Source organism: Austrofundulus limnaeus, unplaced genomic scaffold (genome assembly GCF_001266775.1).
Source record: "Austrofundulus limnaeus strain Quisiro unplaced genomic scaffold, Austrofundulus_limnaeus-1.0 Scaffold98, whole genome shotgun sequence".
Taxonomy (NCBI): domain Eukaryota; kingdom Metazoa; phylum Chordata; class Actinopteri; order Cyprinodontiformes; family Rivulidae; genus Austrofundulus; species Austrofundulus limnaeus.
The window spans coordinates 1,355,915-1,375,175 of NW_013952500.1; the positions used below are offsets into that span (position 1 = coordinate 1,355,915).

The window sequence follows — 19,261 nt, forward strand, 5'->3', positions numbered from 1 at the left end:
AAGCAAATGGGAGTCTTAAAATTGGTATGCTAAATGATTTAATGCCAAGTCAGCAAATTTATGGACTTTGATCATTGAAAGTTAATTAAAAAAAACTCGTGAAAAGGTTTGCTGACACCTGGTGACAAGAATGTTTGCTCCTCTGCTCTTTCTGCAGCACAAAACTCAAGTTTCCTTTTGGTTTTTATCCCATTTCTTTTTCCAATCATCTCACCTCCATTACAGAAATACACTTTGGAAGCTAAATTAAACAAATCTGCCTGATTGGGGCCATTTACACTTTTAAATCTTAAAATTAATCTTTAATTCTCTCTTAACCAACATAAAAATATATTAATCTGAGTTTGCTCAACTCTTAATTACATTACTGGATTACTGCGAGTTCAGTCTTGTTTGGATCTGAAAAAAAAGAAAAAGAAGAAGATAGAGCTTTTATTAGTTTTGCAACTGCCCTTTCAATTTCTCCTAATTAGGTTTCAGGACAATCAATTTGAAATATGACCCTAACGGTGCCCTTTTATTTCAAATAAAACTCTAAAATCACACTAATAAATCATCTTTGGTGGTCAACAATTTGAAGTTGCCTTTTATTTATTAGAAAAATCTCCTTTTCTAGACGAGCTGGCCTAGACGGCAGATAAAAAGTTGTGATTAAAAATGTTTGACGGACGATTTAACATTTTTCACATCACAGGTATACTAAAAACATATGGAGTTAAATGAGTGACAGCTTACATTGATATTGAAAGAGATTTGACATTGAAAAAAGAAAAACACTGAAAAGAGAAACATTGAAAAATAAAACATTGAAAACTGAAAAATGAAACATTGAAAAGATTTTGACATTGTAACCTTAAAATACCCAAATATTTTCAATGTTTTTTTTTCCAGTGTTTCATTTTTCTGTCGCGTTTTTCCAATGACAATGTTTTATTTTTCAGTGTTTCTTTTTTCAATGTCAAATCTTTTTCAACATGAATGTAAGCTGTCACTCATTTAACTCCATAATTACACGTGGGTCAAATTAAACACTGATCTGCTATTAGACGATCATCTTTCAGCTCAGAATGATCTGTAAACTAGACACGCAACCTCTCTGTGAAAATTACAATTTGAAGATTAGTGCTGAAAAAATAATTTTTTTGTAGCAAACGCTTGTACAAAACAGTTGCTTAGGAACTGAAAAAATAATTGTGATATCTGAGCAGGAATAGAATTATTAGTAGCAAATGAAGTACATTATTTCCCTGCTTAAAAACTACCTAATAAACAAATATTCCTATGGATTATATTACCTCGAGTTAAAATAGAACAGATAATTTGCACCTTAAATTATAAAAAAAATCAAACTTTCAAATGTAAACTATGGCATTAGTTATTTTCTTATATACTGCTAATAGGAAAATTAATTTAATGCCCTTTTCCCGTCACACAAGTAGTGCAGAAGGCTTCCATCTAATGCGCCCAGAGAGCAGCTGAAGGGTTAAAGACTTTCTCTAACCTCTGCGCCACCACTCCCCCCAAGTCATAAATTAAAAGTAAAGCAAGTGAATTCAAACAAATCTAAGAAGTCAGACTTCAGGGCAGCGATTTGCCACAGAAAAGAAAACAAAGACACGGTTTCAAACTCAGATTTTTATTAAGTCAGTACAAGGAATGAAAACTGCAGACGAACATCTTCATCTCCTCCAGATTTAAACTCCTCTGCGTCGACGTCGAAGGCTCAGTGGGGGAAAAAAATTACCGGTACACCCTCCCACCCCCCACTACCAAAGCTGCGGCATTCTTCTTTCAACTTAACGAGTCGCAGAGCTGTCGCCGAGGGCCGAACCGACGGGAGAAAAAAATCGCTTCACAAAAAATACAATCTCGGTTGGAAACAATAAAAAAAATGTTTCGCCAAATATATTATTGTAAAAGCAACAAATAATCTAGAACACACACTCAGATTACGGTACTCAAATTGAGCGGATTATTATTTTTTTAACAAAAACTATTGTTGATATAGAAGCAGTCAAAACTGCTCGACATTGAACTAATCACAGAAGAAACATTGCAACGACTACATTCTATCACTTCTTGTAGCAAAAATAACTTTTCAATCTTTTCGAACTGGTGGAAGAAAAAATAAATTTAATGTACGTTCGATTCATGCACTTATCCTCTAAACTCAATCTGACCTCAATTAAACCGACGCTCAGTTGTGTATTTTATATTCAACGCAATGCTTCATAATGGAGCAAATAACAGAGAAGTGATATATATGTATGTATATATATCCACCTTTTATTTTCTTTAATCTTCTGTCTTCAGCTCAGCTGTCGTCTCGGAGTCTCCGTGTCTTTCCTGCAGCCGGACTTCCTCTATCCGTCTCCACTTCCTGTCTTCTTCGGGTGGATCCTTCAGTTTCACTGTCCTCTGATGCCCACACGAGTATCTGCACCGTCAGGTAACTGCTTCCACCTTTTCAGAGGCTTCACGGGGGCAGCGTGTGCGCTCTGTGGGGCCGGTCCGTCAGTACCGTGGTGGCAGATAGGGTCTTTTTGGAGGAAACATCGGACCCCGCCCTCTTAGATCTGGCCGCTTGCCTCTTAACCTCGAGTCAGGGCCCTGGAAGCGAGGGAAAGGTGGACGAGGCGGTCCCCTGGCGTGGGGGTGGAGAGCTGGATGAGGGGGGCGATGCAGAGGCCTCGGGGCAGGATGGCGGATTTCGCGGGGGGGCGGCGGTCGCCTCGGAGCGTAGCTTGGAGGTCGAGGGGGAAGACTGTGCCGCTGGTAGTCATGAGAGAAGAAATGGTCTCCCGAGGGTGAGAGCGGGGGCGTGAGGTGCCCTCGAACTCTTGGGTAGGGGTGCGGGGGACTTCCCGGTCTAAAATAGGGCTCGTTTGGGGGGCAGTAGGGTTCGTTGTGAAAGAAATGGTCATCGTGTGGTCCAGGCTCGTCGTGGTAATGCCTCGGGTCCTCCTGGTAACGCAGGTCATCTGGGTGAGGGCGGTGTGGCTCGTGGAACAAATTGTCCGGAAGCATCGACGACGCGTGCTGATGATCCTGAACCACCGTCCTGCTCATATTGCCGTCCCCCCTGTTTTCAAACACCCCCCCTGCGTTCACACCGGGAACAGGCTCCTGCTCTGGGTTCATCAGAACACCAGAGGACGGCGGGAGCTCAAAACCAGACGGAGGCGGTGGAAGCTTCGGGACAGGAGGAAGGGTGCTTTTAAAGAAGGAAGGAACTGCAATGGACCCCAGTGACTGTTGTGGCTGCTGCATGTTCTCTGTTTGGTATGGATAAAGCCCTGATGTGTTGTTTTCTCCGGCCCCCCCAGGCGGCAGCACGTTGTAGCCGCCGGGCTGCAGAGAGCTCCCCTCTGGGTAACCATCACCAAACCAACCGTGTTCATTCCCCCCTTTAAAGCTCTCGACTGTCTGTGTGCCACCGGCGATGCCTGGAGCTCCATCTCCAGGTACAGGCCCTGCTGTCTGCACAGGATAATGTGCAACAGGTGCGGTAATCCCACCCTGTGATAAATCCTGTTTGCCGTATGGGAATGTGTGGAAGAGCTGGCCGTTCTGAGCCACACTCGGCAGCGAGTGAGCTCGATGAGGAGGATTGTTGGGAATCTGCTGTGTGCCGTTATCAAACAACACAGAAGCTGATTTGACCATGTCACCGACTGCTAACGGATTTATGCCAGACGTGAACGGGACCACCGCTGGCTTGTCCATGATCTCGTCTTGAGTTGGGGTCCCTCCTCCTTCGTCCCTAACTGGGGTCCCTTCTTGGTTGTCTGCGCCAGCCACGGGGCTGAAAGTGTCCCCTTCCGGTGCTGGGTTTGTCGAAAACTTCAAGTCAAACGAACTAAAGACGGGGTTTCCCTGCAGGAAGTTGTGGATTTTAGACTCTAAACTCACAGAGGAGTAGGACGGTTCTGTTTCTGTGGCCAGGTCCATGTCTCTGTGAAGAGCTTGGACCAGAGCAGAAGCTTTGTTCGACGTTTCGGGGGCTGCTGGAGCGCTCACGCTTTGCTGCACAGCAGAGCCGGATGAAGGAGGCTCAGGTGCTGTGAGGGAGGGAGACGCGCTCCGAGAGGGAACCTCTGATGATGACGTGGATAACGGAGATGGGGTGTTGTTGTCTGCAGTCAGGGAATTTGGGGCAACATTGGGTGACAGGCGAGAAGTGACGCCTAAAAATAAAAACAAACATACAAAGGTGTTCAAACCACTCTATAGTAATATTTTCAATTTAAATCTATTAAAGGGATCCCTGATTAGTTGTAACATTAGACTTTATTTGATAAACATTTATTTTAACTATAAAATAAAGACTGTAAAAATACTGTAGGCTGTTTAGTTTTGTGAATTTTTAAAAATATATTTTAACACGGATGGAGCCACTTTATTTACACACAAAGCATTCTGGGTAAATGATGACYTGGATAGGTCCTCGYTGTGAGCGAGCTATATCCACCCTGAAGGTTAATCTTGGACAATATCTGATGATCGACTCTTTTAAATGAAACCAGAGAGCGTTGACAGAGAGGAGAAGGTAGAAATGACTCAGCCTGGAACTGAAAATATTGATGGAGGACAACAGAGCTGCTTCATGGAAGAAGAACCTCAGCTTAGCCTGTTAGCCTTTGTGCTAGCACTGACGCTATATTGCCTTATATGTATTAGCTCGGTCCTAGCGCGACAAACAAGCTAAACTGAAGTCCTCCATCCATATTTTCAGTTACAGGCTGAGTCATTTTTGTGTTCCCCTCTCTGTCATGTGGATGGAGGACCTCAGTGACGAGAGGAGAATGTGTAGCACCGAGCTAATATATATAAGACAATATAGCATTGGGGCTAACGCTAAAGCTAACAGGCTAAGCTGGGGTTCTTCTTCCATGAAGCGGCTCTGTTGTCCTCCATCCATATTTTCAGTTACAGGCTGAGTCGTTTCTACCTTCTCCTCTCTGTCAACGCTCTCTGGTTTCATTTAAAAGAGTCGATCATCAGATATTGTCCAAGATTAACCTTCAGGGTGGATATAGCTCGCTCACAACGAGGACCTATCCACGTCATCATTTACCCAGAATGCTTTGCGTGTAAATGAAATGGTCCCATCCGTGTAATATATTTTTAAACTTTTAGTTTAAAAATGATAAAAGCTAAACAGCCTACAGTATTTTTACAGTCTTTATTTTACAGTTAAAATAAATGTTTATTAAATAAAGTCTGATGTTACAACTAATCAGGGATCCCTTTAAAATAACCCATATCTTCACCTTTCTGAGTGCTTTGACCCTGAACTTTGGACAGAGCACTGAGGAGGTCTGCAGGACTCATATCCACCTTGGAGAGGAGATTAATTAAAGAACTGGCGTCTTGTAGGATCAAAGGAGCAAGTTTGGGCTTCGTAAAGGAACTAATGGGTGCAGCTGCAGGAGGACTCTCCATCACAGGCCCTGCAAAACACAACCAGACCGTCACTGATCCGCTGAAACCAGCAACGACACTAAAACGTAAAGGCCGCGAGGTTTCACCCTGAAAACAAGCAACAAGAACTCACCTGTGTTCTTCGTTACTGGGTTGATGCTGTTGAGGATGGAGCCAATTTTGTCCATGTCGACACTTTGCACGGCGGCTGCAGGAACAGCTGCACTCGGGGCGACCTCAGGGACAATTGGCTCTGTCGCTACTGCCGGTTCAATTGTTTCAGGAACTGGAGCGGGGTTCTCTGGTGGGCGCTCGGGTTCAATCGACTCCTCGACTGACAGGAAAAACAGAAAAGTGAGGAAAACGTTCAGATATAAATAATTAGTCTGTCAGCTGCAGCAGCTCTGAGCTGACCTATGATTCCACCGCCGTCCGTTTCCTCATCCGAGAGCTCCATGTCCTCCACTTCGCGGTTGTCGTTTCCTCCGAGAACGTCTGCGCCTTTGGGCGACCCGCCCGGTGAGGACAAAGGGCTCGGGGCCGGTGGTTCGGTATCGTCATCCATGGCGGAACCATCGAGATCTGGGTCAGGATGGGCCAGCTCCAAGCCGTGAAACGGGGACTCTGAGCCGGTTGGAGAAGGTGCGTCTGCAGAAGGCGAGGGGATGGGCGAGTCGTCCAGGTCTGGTAGGTTGGCTTTCAGGGCGTCCAGTTTACGTTTGAGGTGGTTCACCCGGTTTGCAAATGTTTGGTAAGCCTGGAGAGAAAACAAAGTTCAGAATCTTTTCGTGGGCCGGCTTCAGAGAAACACCACAAACCTGAAAACTCTCATTTTCCAAGCTCAATTTGTCCAGATTGTTCATTAAACAGAGACAGGCAGAGGAGAAAAACCAAGAGGCTGCTCTGCTGTCTACTGCAGGTAAGATACTGTCTACTCACTTAAAAAAAAATCTAACTACTCCTTTTATCTCTCTGGAGCTATAAAAACTACAACTTCCTTGCTTAAACTATAAACAATTAAAAAAGTAATGTCATTTAATTCCTAAAATACTCACGTTAGCGACAATCTTGACCTCTTTGTACTGCATTTCATAAAAGATATCTGCATTGCTGAGTGCTTCCAGGAGCGGAGGACCAACTTTGGATTGTTGCTCAAAGAACTTCACAAACTCCTGCAGCTGTGCGCTTCCCTCCTCAAAGTCCCTGGAGAATTTCTTTCCTCCTGCTTTATCTGTAAGAGTTGAGAGCATGCGGGTGTGAATTTGAAAGGGTTGCGAGAAAACGGGAAAAAGTAGAGCTGGGAAGACAGTTTTGCACCAAGTTAGACTGCGCAACAGTGGGAAGATGACCTAGTTATGCACCTTTGAGTTTCTTGAGAGCATCCGAACTGAAGATGTCAACCCTCATGGCAGACAGCTGTTTTTCTCTGAGATCAACCTCCTCCAGAGATCTCTTGTACTTGGACAGTTGTTCCATTAACGCCTGCGGCTAAAGCAGAAAGACAGTCAATGTTTGAGTCTAAAGATGCAAAAAAAAAAAAAAAGAAGTTTGGTTAAAGGAAAAGCTGGGGTACATTTAATAACTTACCACAAACTCAGCCACAATCTTGGACCGCAGATCTGCTTTAGACTCAAGCGGAGCTTTAAAAACATAAAAATCAGCAAATCACATGAAGCAGTAACCCTCAATAGTTTGTAATACGTTATTATGCATTGAACCAGGGTTCGATAAATCCTATTGCCCGACTGTCTGGGGAGGTAAAACCCATATTCGGGCAGGTGGGTGTGTCCCGATGCCTGCCCGACCGGGCAGATAAACAATTCCTTTAGTTTTTTATAGGGCCATTTATTCAAAATATTCTGAAAATAAATGAAGAAATACGGCGTTTTAAAACACGTAAAGAGAGAGAATAAATCCTCAAAACGTCCCCCGCCCGCTGTAGAAAAGTTTCGTCTTGCCATCGTGTCGCGGGATAACTTCCTCCCTCCTTCCTGCTGCACATCGCGCAGAGCGAAGCTTTAACAACCACTGTTTTTTTCACACCCGTGTTTTCGGAGAAAAATAAATGTTTTTTATGTATTGTTACCCACAGAGATGAAAAAAACATGTGGACGTTCATTCAGTCATAAACCCATCTTGCTAATATCGGCTTGTGCTCTGATGATGAAGATGAGAGCGCAACAGCAGCGGGCAAAAGCTCATTGTATGGCAGGCAGATATAACATTTATTTGGCTTCACTACACTTATATTGTAGCTATCTGAAATTGTTTTATGACTACATTAGACATATTAGTTATTTAGGATAAAACAATAAAATGTCTTCTTTTATTATTTTATTTTATTTACTTGTTTTTTTTAATTTGGAGAACTTTCCATCTTGAGCTTGTTTGTGTGTTGAAGTTGATTTTTGAAAATAAGGGGCAAATATGATGTTATTTTTTTCCTTCACTCTGCACCCTTTTAATTCAGAGAATGATTTACCTTTTTTAATGCTGTACATAGGTGGTTTTGTTTTTATGAATGAAAGAAACAAACAAATAAATAGATATCTCTTAATATATTTTGACAAGGCAAAATACCTATTTAAGATACCTCTAATTATATTCTGACCAGTATAAATAACATTAGATTTATCATTAAGTTGTAGGGAGACTCCAGTTCAAGATATCGTAAATGTATCTTCAGATACGGGATAGACTATATACGATTACTTTAATGCAAATTGTTGACTTTTTCATGTTCTGTAAATTGTATTTAAAACAAAGCTGCTGCTGTTGATCATTCTGATTTTGTAAGCCCCGCCCCCAAGGCCAGTACTCAAAGGGAAGCACTGGAAAGGTCTAAAAATGTTTTTTGAAGATGTTCTTCATAATACAATTGACTGTTAGTAACTCAGTCTAAAATGTTTGCATCTGTTTAATCAGATGTCACATGTTATACACCTCTGTATAACCATGTTAATATTTTTGTAGTACAAATACGGTACACGTTTTACCTATTTTATCAAAATTTGAACATTTTTGWTTCGGGCAGGTAACTTTTCATGTCGGGCAGGTAACTTTTGTTGTCACTAAAAAAAAGAATAAATCTTGTCGAACCCTGCAGTGAACTGTGACATTTTTCAAAATAAACCCTGGAGACAGAGGACACAACAGCAAACCTTAAATGATGACATTAAATTGAATGAAATTGTTAACGGGAACAAAAATAGCACTCACTTTTTTGCTCCACGGGTGTCTCAGGAGGGGACTCTTCTTTAGCTAAAGTATTCCTAAGCTCAGTAATGAGCGTCCCCGAATACATGTCCCTCTCCTCCCAGATGGACAGAATCCTCTCCACTGATTTTATCATATTGGGGTCTCCTTCACTGCTGAAAAGTTTTAAAAAGTCAAGGAAATTAGTGTTTTTTTATTCACAAAAATATGCCTTTAAAGAGGTAAATATTAGTTTGCTTTCACACATAAATTTTAAAGATGTTCAGGAGATTATGCAGACAGGATTGCCCAATTCTGACGCTTCAGTTGCGTTTTAAACACACAACAGGGTCTTCATATTTTCAGGAGTGCTGCGGTGCAAACCGTAGCTTTGCTTACTTGATCAGTAAGAAGGCGTCTGGTAGCACGTCGGCAAAAGCCGTTCGGTAAACGATGGCGTTCTTTCTTTTGCAGTTTTGAATGACATCGTTGGCGAGGTATACCAAGTTGAGCCGGTGGGAGGCGTTAGCTGCGGAGGAGAAAAGAATAAACGTTTGGCTGGTGGTCCAAATTACCAGAGAGGATGACAGCTTTTTCAATTATTTCTCAACTTTTCTGTGGGCTTTAATGGTACCAATCTTACTTTTTACCAAATACACCCTTAAGACTAATTAAAAACAATACATGTAAAAATCTAAGCCGTCATTTTGTGGTGATACAAGCTGACTTTAAAGAAAAGAACATCATATGATATATTTCGGATGGTAAAATTCTACATTGCAAGTAAACACAATATCTTTTCAATTAAACAAATAGTAACAATACCAAAATGAAACGTTTGTACACATTTTACAAACTGTGAGAAAATCCTTTCAGCCAACACGACTACTGCAAAACTCAAACCAGAACCAAACATTGTGAAGCCAGCTTAAAAATCTGCAACATGATTATTTAATTCTAATTAATTCTAATTATAAAAGAGTGACGAGTTAATATGCATCTCCTAAACAACTGAACAATGCAAGTTTACAGGAAACTTTCAATCTCAAAACTATACAAATAAATAAATAAAATGCAATGAGACCACATTTTATTAGAAATCAAAATATTTCACAATTTTATTTTGACTACAACAAAATATTCATGTTCACTGGTTTTATCAGCCACTACAAGCCAAAGTACATACACTTCTATTGATTAAAAACAATAATTTAATATGTAAAGTGATAAATTTGAGTTGTTATTGAGAGGCAAGTGGGCTCATTAACTTTTATTGTTTCATAGAACTTCTTGTGTGTTTTAAAGACGCCATAGTAACTTAAAAATTAAAGGTTTGCTTTGTTAAAAGCATCATCTGACTGACTTAAAGCTGTTTTATTTCACAGATAGGTTGAACTACTGCACAACAATAACTTGACTCGTATCAAAACAAAGAGCAGCATTTTGATCAAACATTGACGTCTGGGATTTTTATCAAGTCGCCAACAGAAGAAAAACTGATACAACTATCTTACAAGACAAAAATAGTAGCAACACACGGCCGTCTGCAGAACAACAAGCTCAGACTGCAACTAAAGTGAGTCCTGAGTTAACCCTCTCATTTTAGTCCTGACAGATGTTCAGAAACATTTCAGGTGTTTTAGAAAAGCAATATCATCAACGACAATAAAAACGTGTGAACAACGTAACCTGGTATAAAAAATAATTGTATTTATCACAAAAATACCCAGAAATAACTAGAGGTGTAAGAAAATATCGATACACTGAAATATCGCGATATTTCATTTCCCGATAATGTATCGATATTCTAAAGCCCTGTATCGATTTTTTATTAATGTTTAAAATGTCAACTTCCCTGCCAGCCATTTATTTTTATGTTGTAGTTCAGCCTCTGACCACTAGTTGGCAGCAGTGAGCCAGCCATTTGGCTCCTCTACCTCTTGAGCGCCAGAGAGTAAGGGTAGCATTAGCATTGTGAGTAAACATTAGCTTCATGCTCCAATAGCTGAATCTGAGCGGAAAAGACCGACACCCTCTGCCTTCTAAGTAGGGCTGCCAGAAACGATTATTTTTATAATTGATTAATCACCGATTATTTTTTCGATTGGTCGACTAATCGGATCATATGTTAATTGAATATAAAACATACAGCTCATCACGCCAGAATGCAGCTGCTATTATATAACCATCGTTAGATTTTAGCTATATGCTAACTAAAAATAGTTGCTGTGGAAGGTAAGTTCTGCTCTGCAGATATTACACAGGTTTCTCTTTCTTTTTCTTAAAATGATCCCACACTTTTGAGCTCCGTTGCCGAGTAGCCATGATACCAGAGCCTGTCTGTATAATGTCTTGTGACGTCCACGGCCTACCCCAGTTACCACTACTGTGCATGTGTGTCAAGGACAGAAAGGCAGACGTGGCAGTGGAAGGTGTCAAAGCAGTTTGGAGAGAAAAACAAAGTAAAGAACAAAAAAAAAAAGAAAAAGAAAACTATTAATCAATTATTAAATTAGTCATCGATTATTTTAATAATCGATTAGTCATCGATTAATCGTAGCAGCCCTACTTCTAAGCTGAGGTAAGGTTACAAACAGTTACTTATTTGTCAGTGTCTGTATTTTAAGCCAAATTAAGTGTCTTGTGCGCTTTTTTTTCCAACGTTATGGTAGGCAGGCAGGCAGGCATGCATATAGCACATGTCTAATAGTTGAAAACGTGGATGAAATAAGAAATATGAAACAAATAAAATAAAACACATACAAAGCAGAACACAGCTAAATGTATCCAAAGTACGTCTATGTAATATTAGAATTTCTGAGACAATGAATTTTGGTTGTTTTTTTTTTTGTAAGAGGTTTTTATTTACTGGGTAATAGAATTTTTGGGCAAAAAAAAATCGCAATATATCGCCTTGTTTACAGTATCGCAATATATCGGGATATATCGTATCGTGACCCCTCTGTGTATGTATCGCCAAATTCTTGCCAATACACAGCCCTAGAAATAACATGAGGCATATCGCTTTCTAAACAAAACAAAGCTGTTGTTCAGCTCCAACAGCGAACATGTTCACAACATTTTTAAAAATAATTGTTAAAGCAGAGATCTAAGGGAAACTTGTGTTTTTGTACAATCTGAGCAACATGTGACTCAATGAGGTCAGAGGTCAATGGGGATAAAAAAAGGTGCCTTACATTAAATTAATCATCTTTAAATTTACAGATTTTTAAATGTCAGATAAAATATATGAAGGCATGGTTCAGTTTGACTGAATGTTAAATGATAAATGGTCATTCCAATAACATAGTGAGACTGAGAAAAAGGCAGAAAATTGCTATCTAGCCACTTTACTTTAACACTAAATACAAAAGAAATGACCTAAATCATCCAATATGAAAATGCAAATATTAATTCACCTGCTGGGTTTACTTCTGTGTTTTTTTCACCCAACTGAGCCCGTTTTCATGACATTTAACAAACTGCTAATATTACAAACAGACCTGAGCATCGGAAATAAAAGACAAAAAGATGTCTTTTAACAACTAGCATTTAACTGGATAAACAGTTGAGCTGTAAATTGTACTATACGGATTATATATCCTTCAAGAAAGTAGTTCAGCACAAACTGTGCTCAAAAAGCTGTTTGCACAAAGAACAAACAAGCGGTCAAAGTAAAAATCAATGTGTCAAAAAAAAGTCCAACATAAACTAGAATTACCAGATAAAAATGAGATAACAGAGTTATCAAGAACGACTGGATGAACGACTCAAAACATGAGAAACTCATATCTCAGGGTAAATAATTGTCAAACAAATGATTCAGGATGATATACCACAGGTTGAATGAGATAAAGCTAGAGAGACCAGACTGAGATGGTTAGGACACGTGGACAGAGATGGGACAGTGGTAGAAGGATGAGATGATGCTGCCAGGAAAAAAAAGACGTGGAGTGAGGAAAGAGAGATGGAGGAGGAGGTGTGGAGTCCACTGAAGAGGGAACACCAGAAAGAAGATAAAAAGGTATCTAAACGTCACATATTTAAGAAACAGGAAAAACTCAACCTGTTCATCTACTATTTTTCATACAACAGTTCTTATTGGTGGAGAGAAAAACCCCTGTTATGTCTTTATTTGGAGGTCACTTCAAATAAACACAAGATTGTGCAAATTATGCACAAGGAAATGTACTTTTTCCACACTTAAAACACAAGTTTATTAATGGAACTAAACGTAGAGAACAATTTAAATGTGTTTATGATGTGTTGCTGATGTTTACAACACAATATGACATTTCAGGCTCAGATCCATTTGAAAAAATAAGGTGAAAATTCGTCTGATAAACAACCTCAAATTTGTCTAAATTCGTAAACAAAAAATATGAGTATTTTAACTGTTTCTGGCTGAACAAATGACTCGTTTTTAACAAATATACCGGTTCGTGAATTAGGGAATCATGCCATATATTTACCAAGTCGAGCCTATCGTTCCAACAGGTGAAAAAGAAAACTTACCTTTCCTCACACACTTCATCCAGTGGCGCACAATGAGGCTGTGGTACTTCTTGTTGTCTATACACCACGTTGATAGTCCTTGAATGGAGTCCATCGTGTTTGTCACATTTCGAAACTTCCTGTCCAGAGAGGACTCCAGAGATGCGCCCGAAGCGGCGCCTGTTCCCGCTGCCATAATGATCGCAGGAGCTTAGCTTTTTTTTCACTTTATCATTACAAAATGAAGTTAGCCGCTTTAGCTTAGCATGGTTAGCTTAGACGCTACACATACAAAAATCGCGTTCCGCATCCGCTCGGTTCCGCGCCGGAATTCTACACATAATAAACTTTAGCTTAGCTGTATTTTCTGTGCCCTCAGATGATCCAGAGTGAGGCTGTAGGCCAGAGAAAATCAGTTTTATTATTTGACACTTATGGTTAAAACTTAGCGCCTTACGACATCCTGGTGTGGGAATAAACATTTCCGCAAACACGTGAATATGGCGCCACCTGGCGTTCCGGAATGTGATGACCGCTCTCTCCACCTACACTGCGCCATCTGCTGGCTGAGTCACGAATAACAAAATAAATTCAACTATTAGTGGCTTGTTGAAACCACAACTTGAAGTTGTGGGTTATTTAATTATAGAAAGACAATCTTATTTTTCTGCTGTGATATTGAATCTTTAAACGATTAAAACTGAAAAGCTGTAAAAACCTATTTTTCATCTCACTGAAGAAAACTACAGGCAGTTTTCGGAGTCTGAATCTCAATAATCAAGCTACTACAGGTTTCATAAATTATTTTGCTTTTTTAATATATAAAAATATGCATTTATCAAGCAATCTCCAGTAAGAACAACGTGTAAAGAAACAAACCAACAAAAATGTCCTAAAACTAAGAAATATAACAAGATCATTTTTACACATACAACAAAAATAAAACTCCACATTTTAATTGTATTTTACTCTGTCTTGTGCTTAAAATTTCCACATTAAATAACATAATTCAGGAGTCAGTAATGATCAGATGCACATCTGGGTTTCTATGGCACACACGGCCATTTTGTTTTCATTGTTTAACAAATTGTACACTTGTAGAATCAGAAGTCAGACAATCAAGTTTATGTGATTATAAATAAGGCTGACTGGTGACAAAATACCAGGGATGAATTGTCATTCAACGTGAATGAATCCCGATTTAAAACAAACAAATAGAAAAAGAATATTTTAAAACAAAAGTTATGAGTTCAGGGAAAAAAATGGTTTCTCAGCTCCAAGGTACTTTTATTACTTGACAGTTTAGCATAGTGATGCAAATTTTAGAAAAGCAACTTGGTTTTTAAGTCAGGCACAGAAGTTGGTGTCATTCTGGCAAATAAAAAATAAAAAAACTTTGAAATCCTTGTGAAAAAAACTCAATTATCTCCTAATTGTGAAAGTGTTCCCTACAAAGTGCCGGAGTAAGTTTACCCTTTAATAATTCAAACTCCCGAAAGATCAGGTACTTTCTCACCACAACCTCTCAGATGTTCACAGATGTGTAACATTTTCCTCATTTTCATCCAAAGTGCAGATGCAACAATCCAAATTCACTTGTGCTTAAATGTATTATTGTCTTTTAACTCGCAAAAGCACCCTGAAATTTTGAATTTCAACAAAAAAAGCTCAAGACAAAAGCAAAACAAAACATTCAGGAACAACTCCCTGACTTTTTCACCCCAAACTCAGTAATTATTTCAAATCTTTTCTTGGTGCAGACAGAAACAAAGCTCATGTGTGATACAGTATAAGCTGAAAACAATAAAAAAGGAAATTAAAAAAGGGGGGTTATTTGGCACATTCTACAGTACATCCTAGTCAGTCAGACAGAATCCATTTTTAATCTTCTTATCTTTATAAAAACATTGTTCCTCTCTTGTTTTTTTTTTTTTTAAAGACAAGTACATGTGACAAATGTTTTCATCAGCAGATGATTTGCAAACCAAGGTGGAGCAAATGGGCAAAGGAACCAATGATTTGCTAAAAGTTCCTGTTCTTCAAAATCACCTAAGAGAACACCGGCTTCTGGAGGAAATATGCTTTGTTGAGAGACCCGCCCTGTTGTTTTAAATGCTACAGATAATTACGTAACCAACGCAACAGACTCAAATTAAAAAAACAAATACACGTGACGATTCCCACTTGAAGAAACTGGAAGATTAAACCCCTGTAAAATTATTTACCAATCCTGATAATAATAAATCCTACGGCTTCATAAAAAAAAATACTGAACATGGCTCGAACGGATTCCAAATGTAAAGTTTTTCACACCGTTTTTTTAAATTTACTTAAATAAAAATGAGCTTCCTACAAAACAATCCTTGTTCCTTGTAATCATTTAGTGCAAATATTCATGAAACCTCAGACTGGATGTTTGGGGGTTAATAAGAGTCTCTGCGTTTCTCCTCCTCCTCTGTTTTAATGTGCCTCGCAGGCTTCACAGACTGGCTCAGCCTTACTTTGTGCTTATGTAATCGAGCCCGCCCACTGCCTTCACCCTGACTGACACGCTGAGGTGCCTCCATGTGATATAGGAGGGCCAGGCGCCGCCGGTTAAGGTGAGCCAGTTGTAGCGATGCTGTCGCTCGAAGACACGGAGCAGTCCTGCGTGGCCGGGCGGCGGTGCGAGGGGGCCGGACAAACCTCGGGAGCTTTCTGGTTCTCGCGAGACCCCGTCTTTTCTGTGACCTCCTGGTCCTCGGCTTCGGCCGCGTGGCTTCCGGGCAACGGAGGAAGGAGCGTGGAGGAGGCGGCGTCGAGGCGGCGCTCGTGTTCACTGCAGACGTGCTTGGCTGGGACCCCGTCGGGGGCGGACCAGCTCAGCTTTCTCTTCTGCAACGTTAACAGAGAGCCAAAAATCACAACTGCAACAAAACATTTAGTGGAAATTACACAACTCATTTGGAGTTACAAAAAATAAAACAAATAAATCACAACCGACAACAAGTATCTAAAGCTTTTCTTTCTTCAGGGTTCCTACAGCTTAAGGCGAGTTAAATCTAAGACTTTTTTAATGCTTTTTAATGACACTTGAAAGGAAATTTAAGACCAGCTTCACCATAAACACAAATGTGGAAAAAATAAAAATAAAATAAAAAAAAAATTTACCTAAATGTTTTTTTTTTACGTAAAACTAGCTGTGGTAAATTTTGTAAATTGTTTAAACAAAAATAAAATTTAAAAAATGTTACCAATTATTTTAATGAGACAAATACAGTCATCCTATTTACAATATGTTGCATTTTTAAGACCTCTGAAAGATTGATTTAAGACCTTTTAAGGCTAATTAAGGCCTTATTTTTCAATTAACTTTTTCAAAAGACTTTTTAAGGATCCACGGGAACCCTGTTCTTATCTTTAGCTTCCGCCAGACTCAAAATCCTTCTTAAAACACTAAAATAAAAAAAGGTAATACAAAAGAAGAGGCCCACCTTGACAGGAATGTGGAGCTGATTTTGGTGCCTGTGTGGGACGAGGGTTGGAGTACCGGTGGGTTTCGGTGTGTTTGTGGGCTTCATTTTCTCCTGGGGGAACCAGGTGTTGAGCAGCATCTCTATCTGCAGCAGGCTCTGAAGGTATTTCTCCCTGCAGCAAAGAAAGGTCATTTGAAGATTAATGTTGTTTGAATTTATTTATTTTTTATTTTTCTTTGAAAAAAAGGGCAGATATTAATAAGAATTTCTTTCTTCTTTCTTTCATTTTATTTGTGTTTTGTTTGTTGTATGTATAGCATTTGTTTTGTTTTTAAATTAAATGAATTTTTTAAAAAACGGTCTACTTAAATCTTAATGATTCTTAAAATTGTGATTTTCTTACCCCATTTCAGGTTTCTGAAGCATCCCAAGAATCCGCTGTAATCTGTCTATAGCAACATTCTGCTGGAAACTGGTTAAACCTATCAACACATAACATCCAAAACATTAAAGCAAGGGGATTATGGCATAATCCGTACCAATAATGTCATAAAAAAAACGTACCTTTGTCAAATCTGCCAGTTTTTAATCCACGCAGAAGCTCAAGCAGAGGACCGATGAACCTGTGCAAACCTGCACACTGAAAAACACCTTTTTTTAACAACAAAATCTTTTGCAAAAACACAAACACTGCGATTTCACCGTAAGATTCTCACTTTCTGAGCAAACGCCAGGTCCCCCGGCGTCGACGAGGACGTCTCTTTATCGGGGCGGAGTTTCGGCCGATCGAACCTCGAACGCGCGTGGTGGTCCGGACGAGGTGGGACGTGGAGGTAGTTTCCCGGACGTGGCGCGATTCCCTCGTCGGCCGAGGACGGCCTTTTTGTCCCGGCGTCGCCCTCTCCTTCCGAGAAGACGTCCCCTTCGTCTTCCGTCTGCTCGTTCTCGCTGAGGGGGAGGCTGCTCGATGTGGAGGGCAGCGAGTCGTAGGACGGCCATTTGGACGATTTGTCCAGCGAGTTCATCTGTGGAGGCATTATCAACAAAATGTAATCTGTGTAAACCAAACTAAACCTTGAATTCTAACTGGCTCATTGGCTTAATAAATCAAACTAGTTCCATTTCTCAAATATAAGACATTTATAAGGTGACGCCAAGAAAAATCACAACCACAGCTGATCCACTTTAAGTTTAAAGTGTAAGAAAAACAAGTACACTTTAAATTTAAGGCTATGAGTAACGTCTTCAACGTCTGAGCAAATATAACAAGATAAACTCTAATAAGAGCACTGTGCTGAAAGAGAGCAAACAGCTAAAAGCTAAAGCTACATCCGTTTAAAACATTTCAGAGATGCTGTTGTTGTCCTGGTGAAAACATCTCCGTTGTTTTCAAAGCACTTTGGTCAGTTTGTTGCAAGTTTTACTGAAGTTTAACATGTTGGGTCATAGAGTCAGAACACTGACAATTAACTGTGATGAGAGTTATTATATAATTAGGAGCTAATTTAGAAGCGCTAAACATTTTGTAACAAATCACTGCCTTAATGAATCATCACATAATTATAAAACTGTACATCCGACAGGTTTTTAGCCACTTGCTGTAGTTTTATATGTTATATTTATGTGTTTAACACACCAGAAACTAACCTTAAAGGTTACATAAAATGTTGGAAACTGATCAAATGGCTTCACAAATAAAAAAAAAGGTTAATATGTAAAAACAGCACACGGGAGACTAAAACGTCCTCATTTCCACTTCCGCCTTAGAAGTCATTTGAATTTAAGGTGGAGTGCATTTTATAGGGAAACAAAAGCAAGAGCACACCATCATTTTAAACACATTTCAACTCAAAAGATCCAAAACGTCTCCTTTTTTGATCAATAATGAAACTAATGAATTAAAACAGACAACATAGAGCCCAAATAAATCCTAAAGTAATCTCTCTTATTGACTTTGACAAAAAAAAGGCCCATAAATTACAAATAAGTTGCCAAAACTTTGATAAAGATATTTTTGAATTTGTTTACAAATCCTGCTAAAACACCAGAGCCCTTCAAACTTCTGAGGTTTTAATTAAACACTTATTTTAGATGTAAACAACATTTTACATAAGAGAGGAGACTGCAATGCATTCATTGTGCACATAGTCCAGGACAAACTGTGTTAAATAAGATATTACAAAAAAGGCAGAAATGATTGTTTAAAGGTCACCTGAGGAAACACACATGTCAATAATAAGTTTCAGCCCCAACTTTTGTTTAAATTTTATCTGATAACAGATCAGTCCATCTGCTGCTCGTTTTTATTTTATTATTCTATATTAAATATGGCTGACATTAAAAACTACAGCTCTTAGCATGTTTGACCACGTGTTCAAAACACGTAAAATCGCAATATTTAGCTCTAATGATTTAAAATAAAAAACTATATTGTGCGCTACTGCAAACACAGCCTTTTATAAAGCAGTCATAACGGAATCGTGGCGTTAAAATGAGGCGTTCTTACCTTTTTTTTTGGTGAATAATTTGACGCACAGTCACGGTCAACTGAGGTAAAACTTCGACGGAGGTGACGGTGAGCGCGAGCTAACCTGCAGCTCGTTCCTGTTCCTCCTTTCATCTGTGTTTGCTTCACTTTGGACCCGAACAGAACATGAGAGAGAGAGAGAGAGAGAGAGAGAGAGAGAGAGAGA

General features: G+C 39.5%; 1 protein-coding gene across 4 annotated transcripts in view; it reads right to left on the reverse strand.

Annotated features, from left to right (window-relative positions):
* The window catches only part of rprd2a (regulation of nuclear pre-mRNA domain containing 2a), a 16,454-nt gene extending 2,862 nt beyond the window's left edge, over positions 1-13,592 (reverse strand). For 2 of the 4 annotated variants that reach the window (XR_001310594.1, XR_001310593.1), the window contains exons 1-10: positions 13,135-13,592; positions 9,019-9,148; positions 8,644-8,795; positions 7,012-7,064; positions 6,786-6,912; positions 6,480-6,655; positions 5,839-6,181; positions 5,558-5,758; positions 5,274-5,453; positions 2,284-4,187 (exon numbers count right to left, since the gene is read on the reverse strand). Coding sequence is in view for 1 of the 4 variants with exons in the window: in XM_014013152.1 (XP_013868606.1) it covers positions 2,515-4,187; positions 5,274-5,453; positions 5,558-5,758; positions 5,839-6,181; positions 6,480-6,655; positions 6,786-6,912; positions 7,012-7,064; positions 8,644-8,795; positions 9,019-9,148; positions 13,135-13,309 (3,210 nt within the window). In the remaining 3 variants the exon portion in view is untranslated. Of the gene's footprint in view, positions 1-1,620; positions 4,188-5,273; positions 5,454-5,557; positions 5,759-5,838; positions 6,182-6,479; positions 6,656-6,785; positions 6,913-7,011; positions 7,065-8,643; positions 8,796-9,018; positions 9,149-13,134 lie in introns of those variants that run through there. The other 2 variants (XR_001310595.1, XM_014013152.1) reach the window with 2 other exon arrangements.
* Between the last annotated feature and the right edge of the window lie 5,669 nt (positions 13,593-19,261).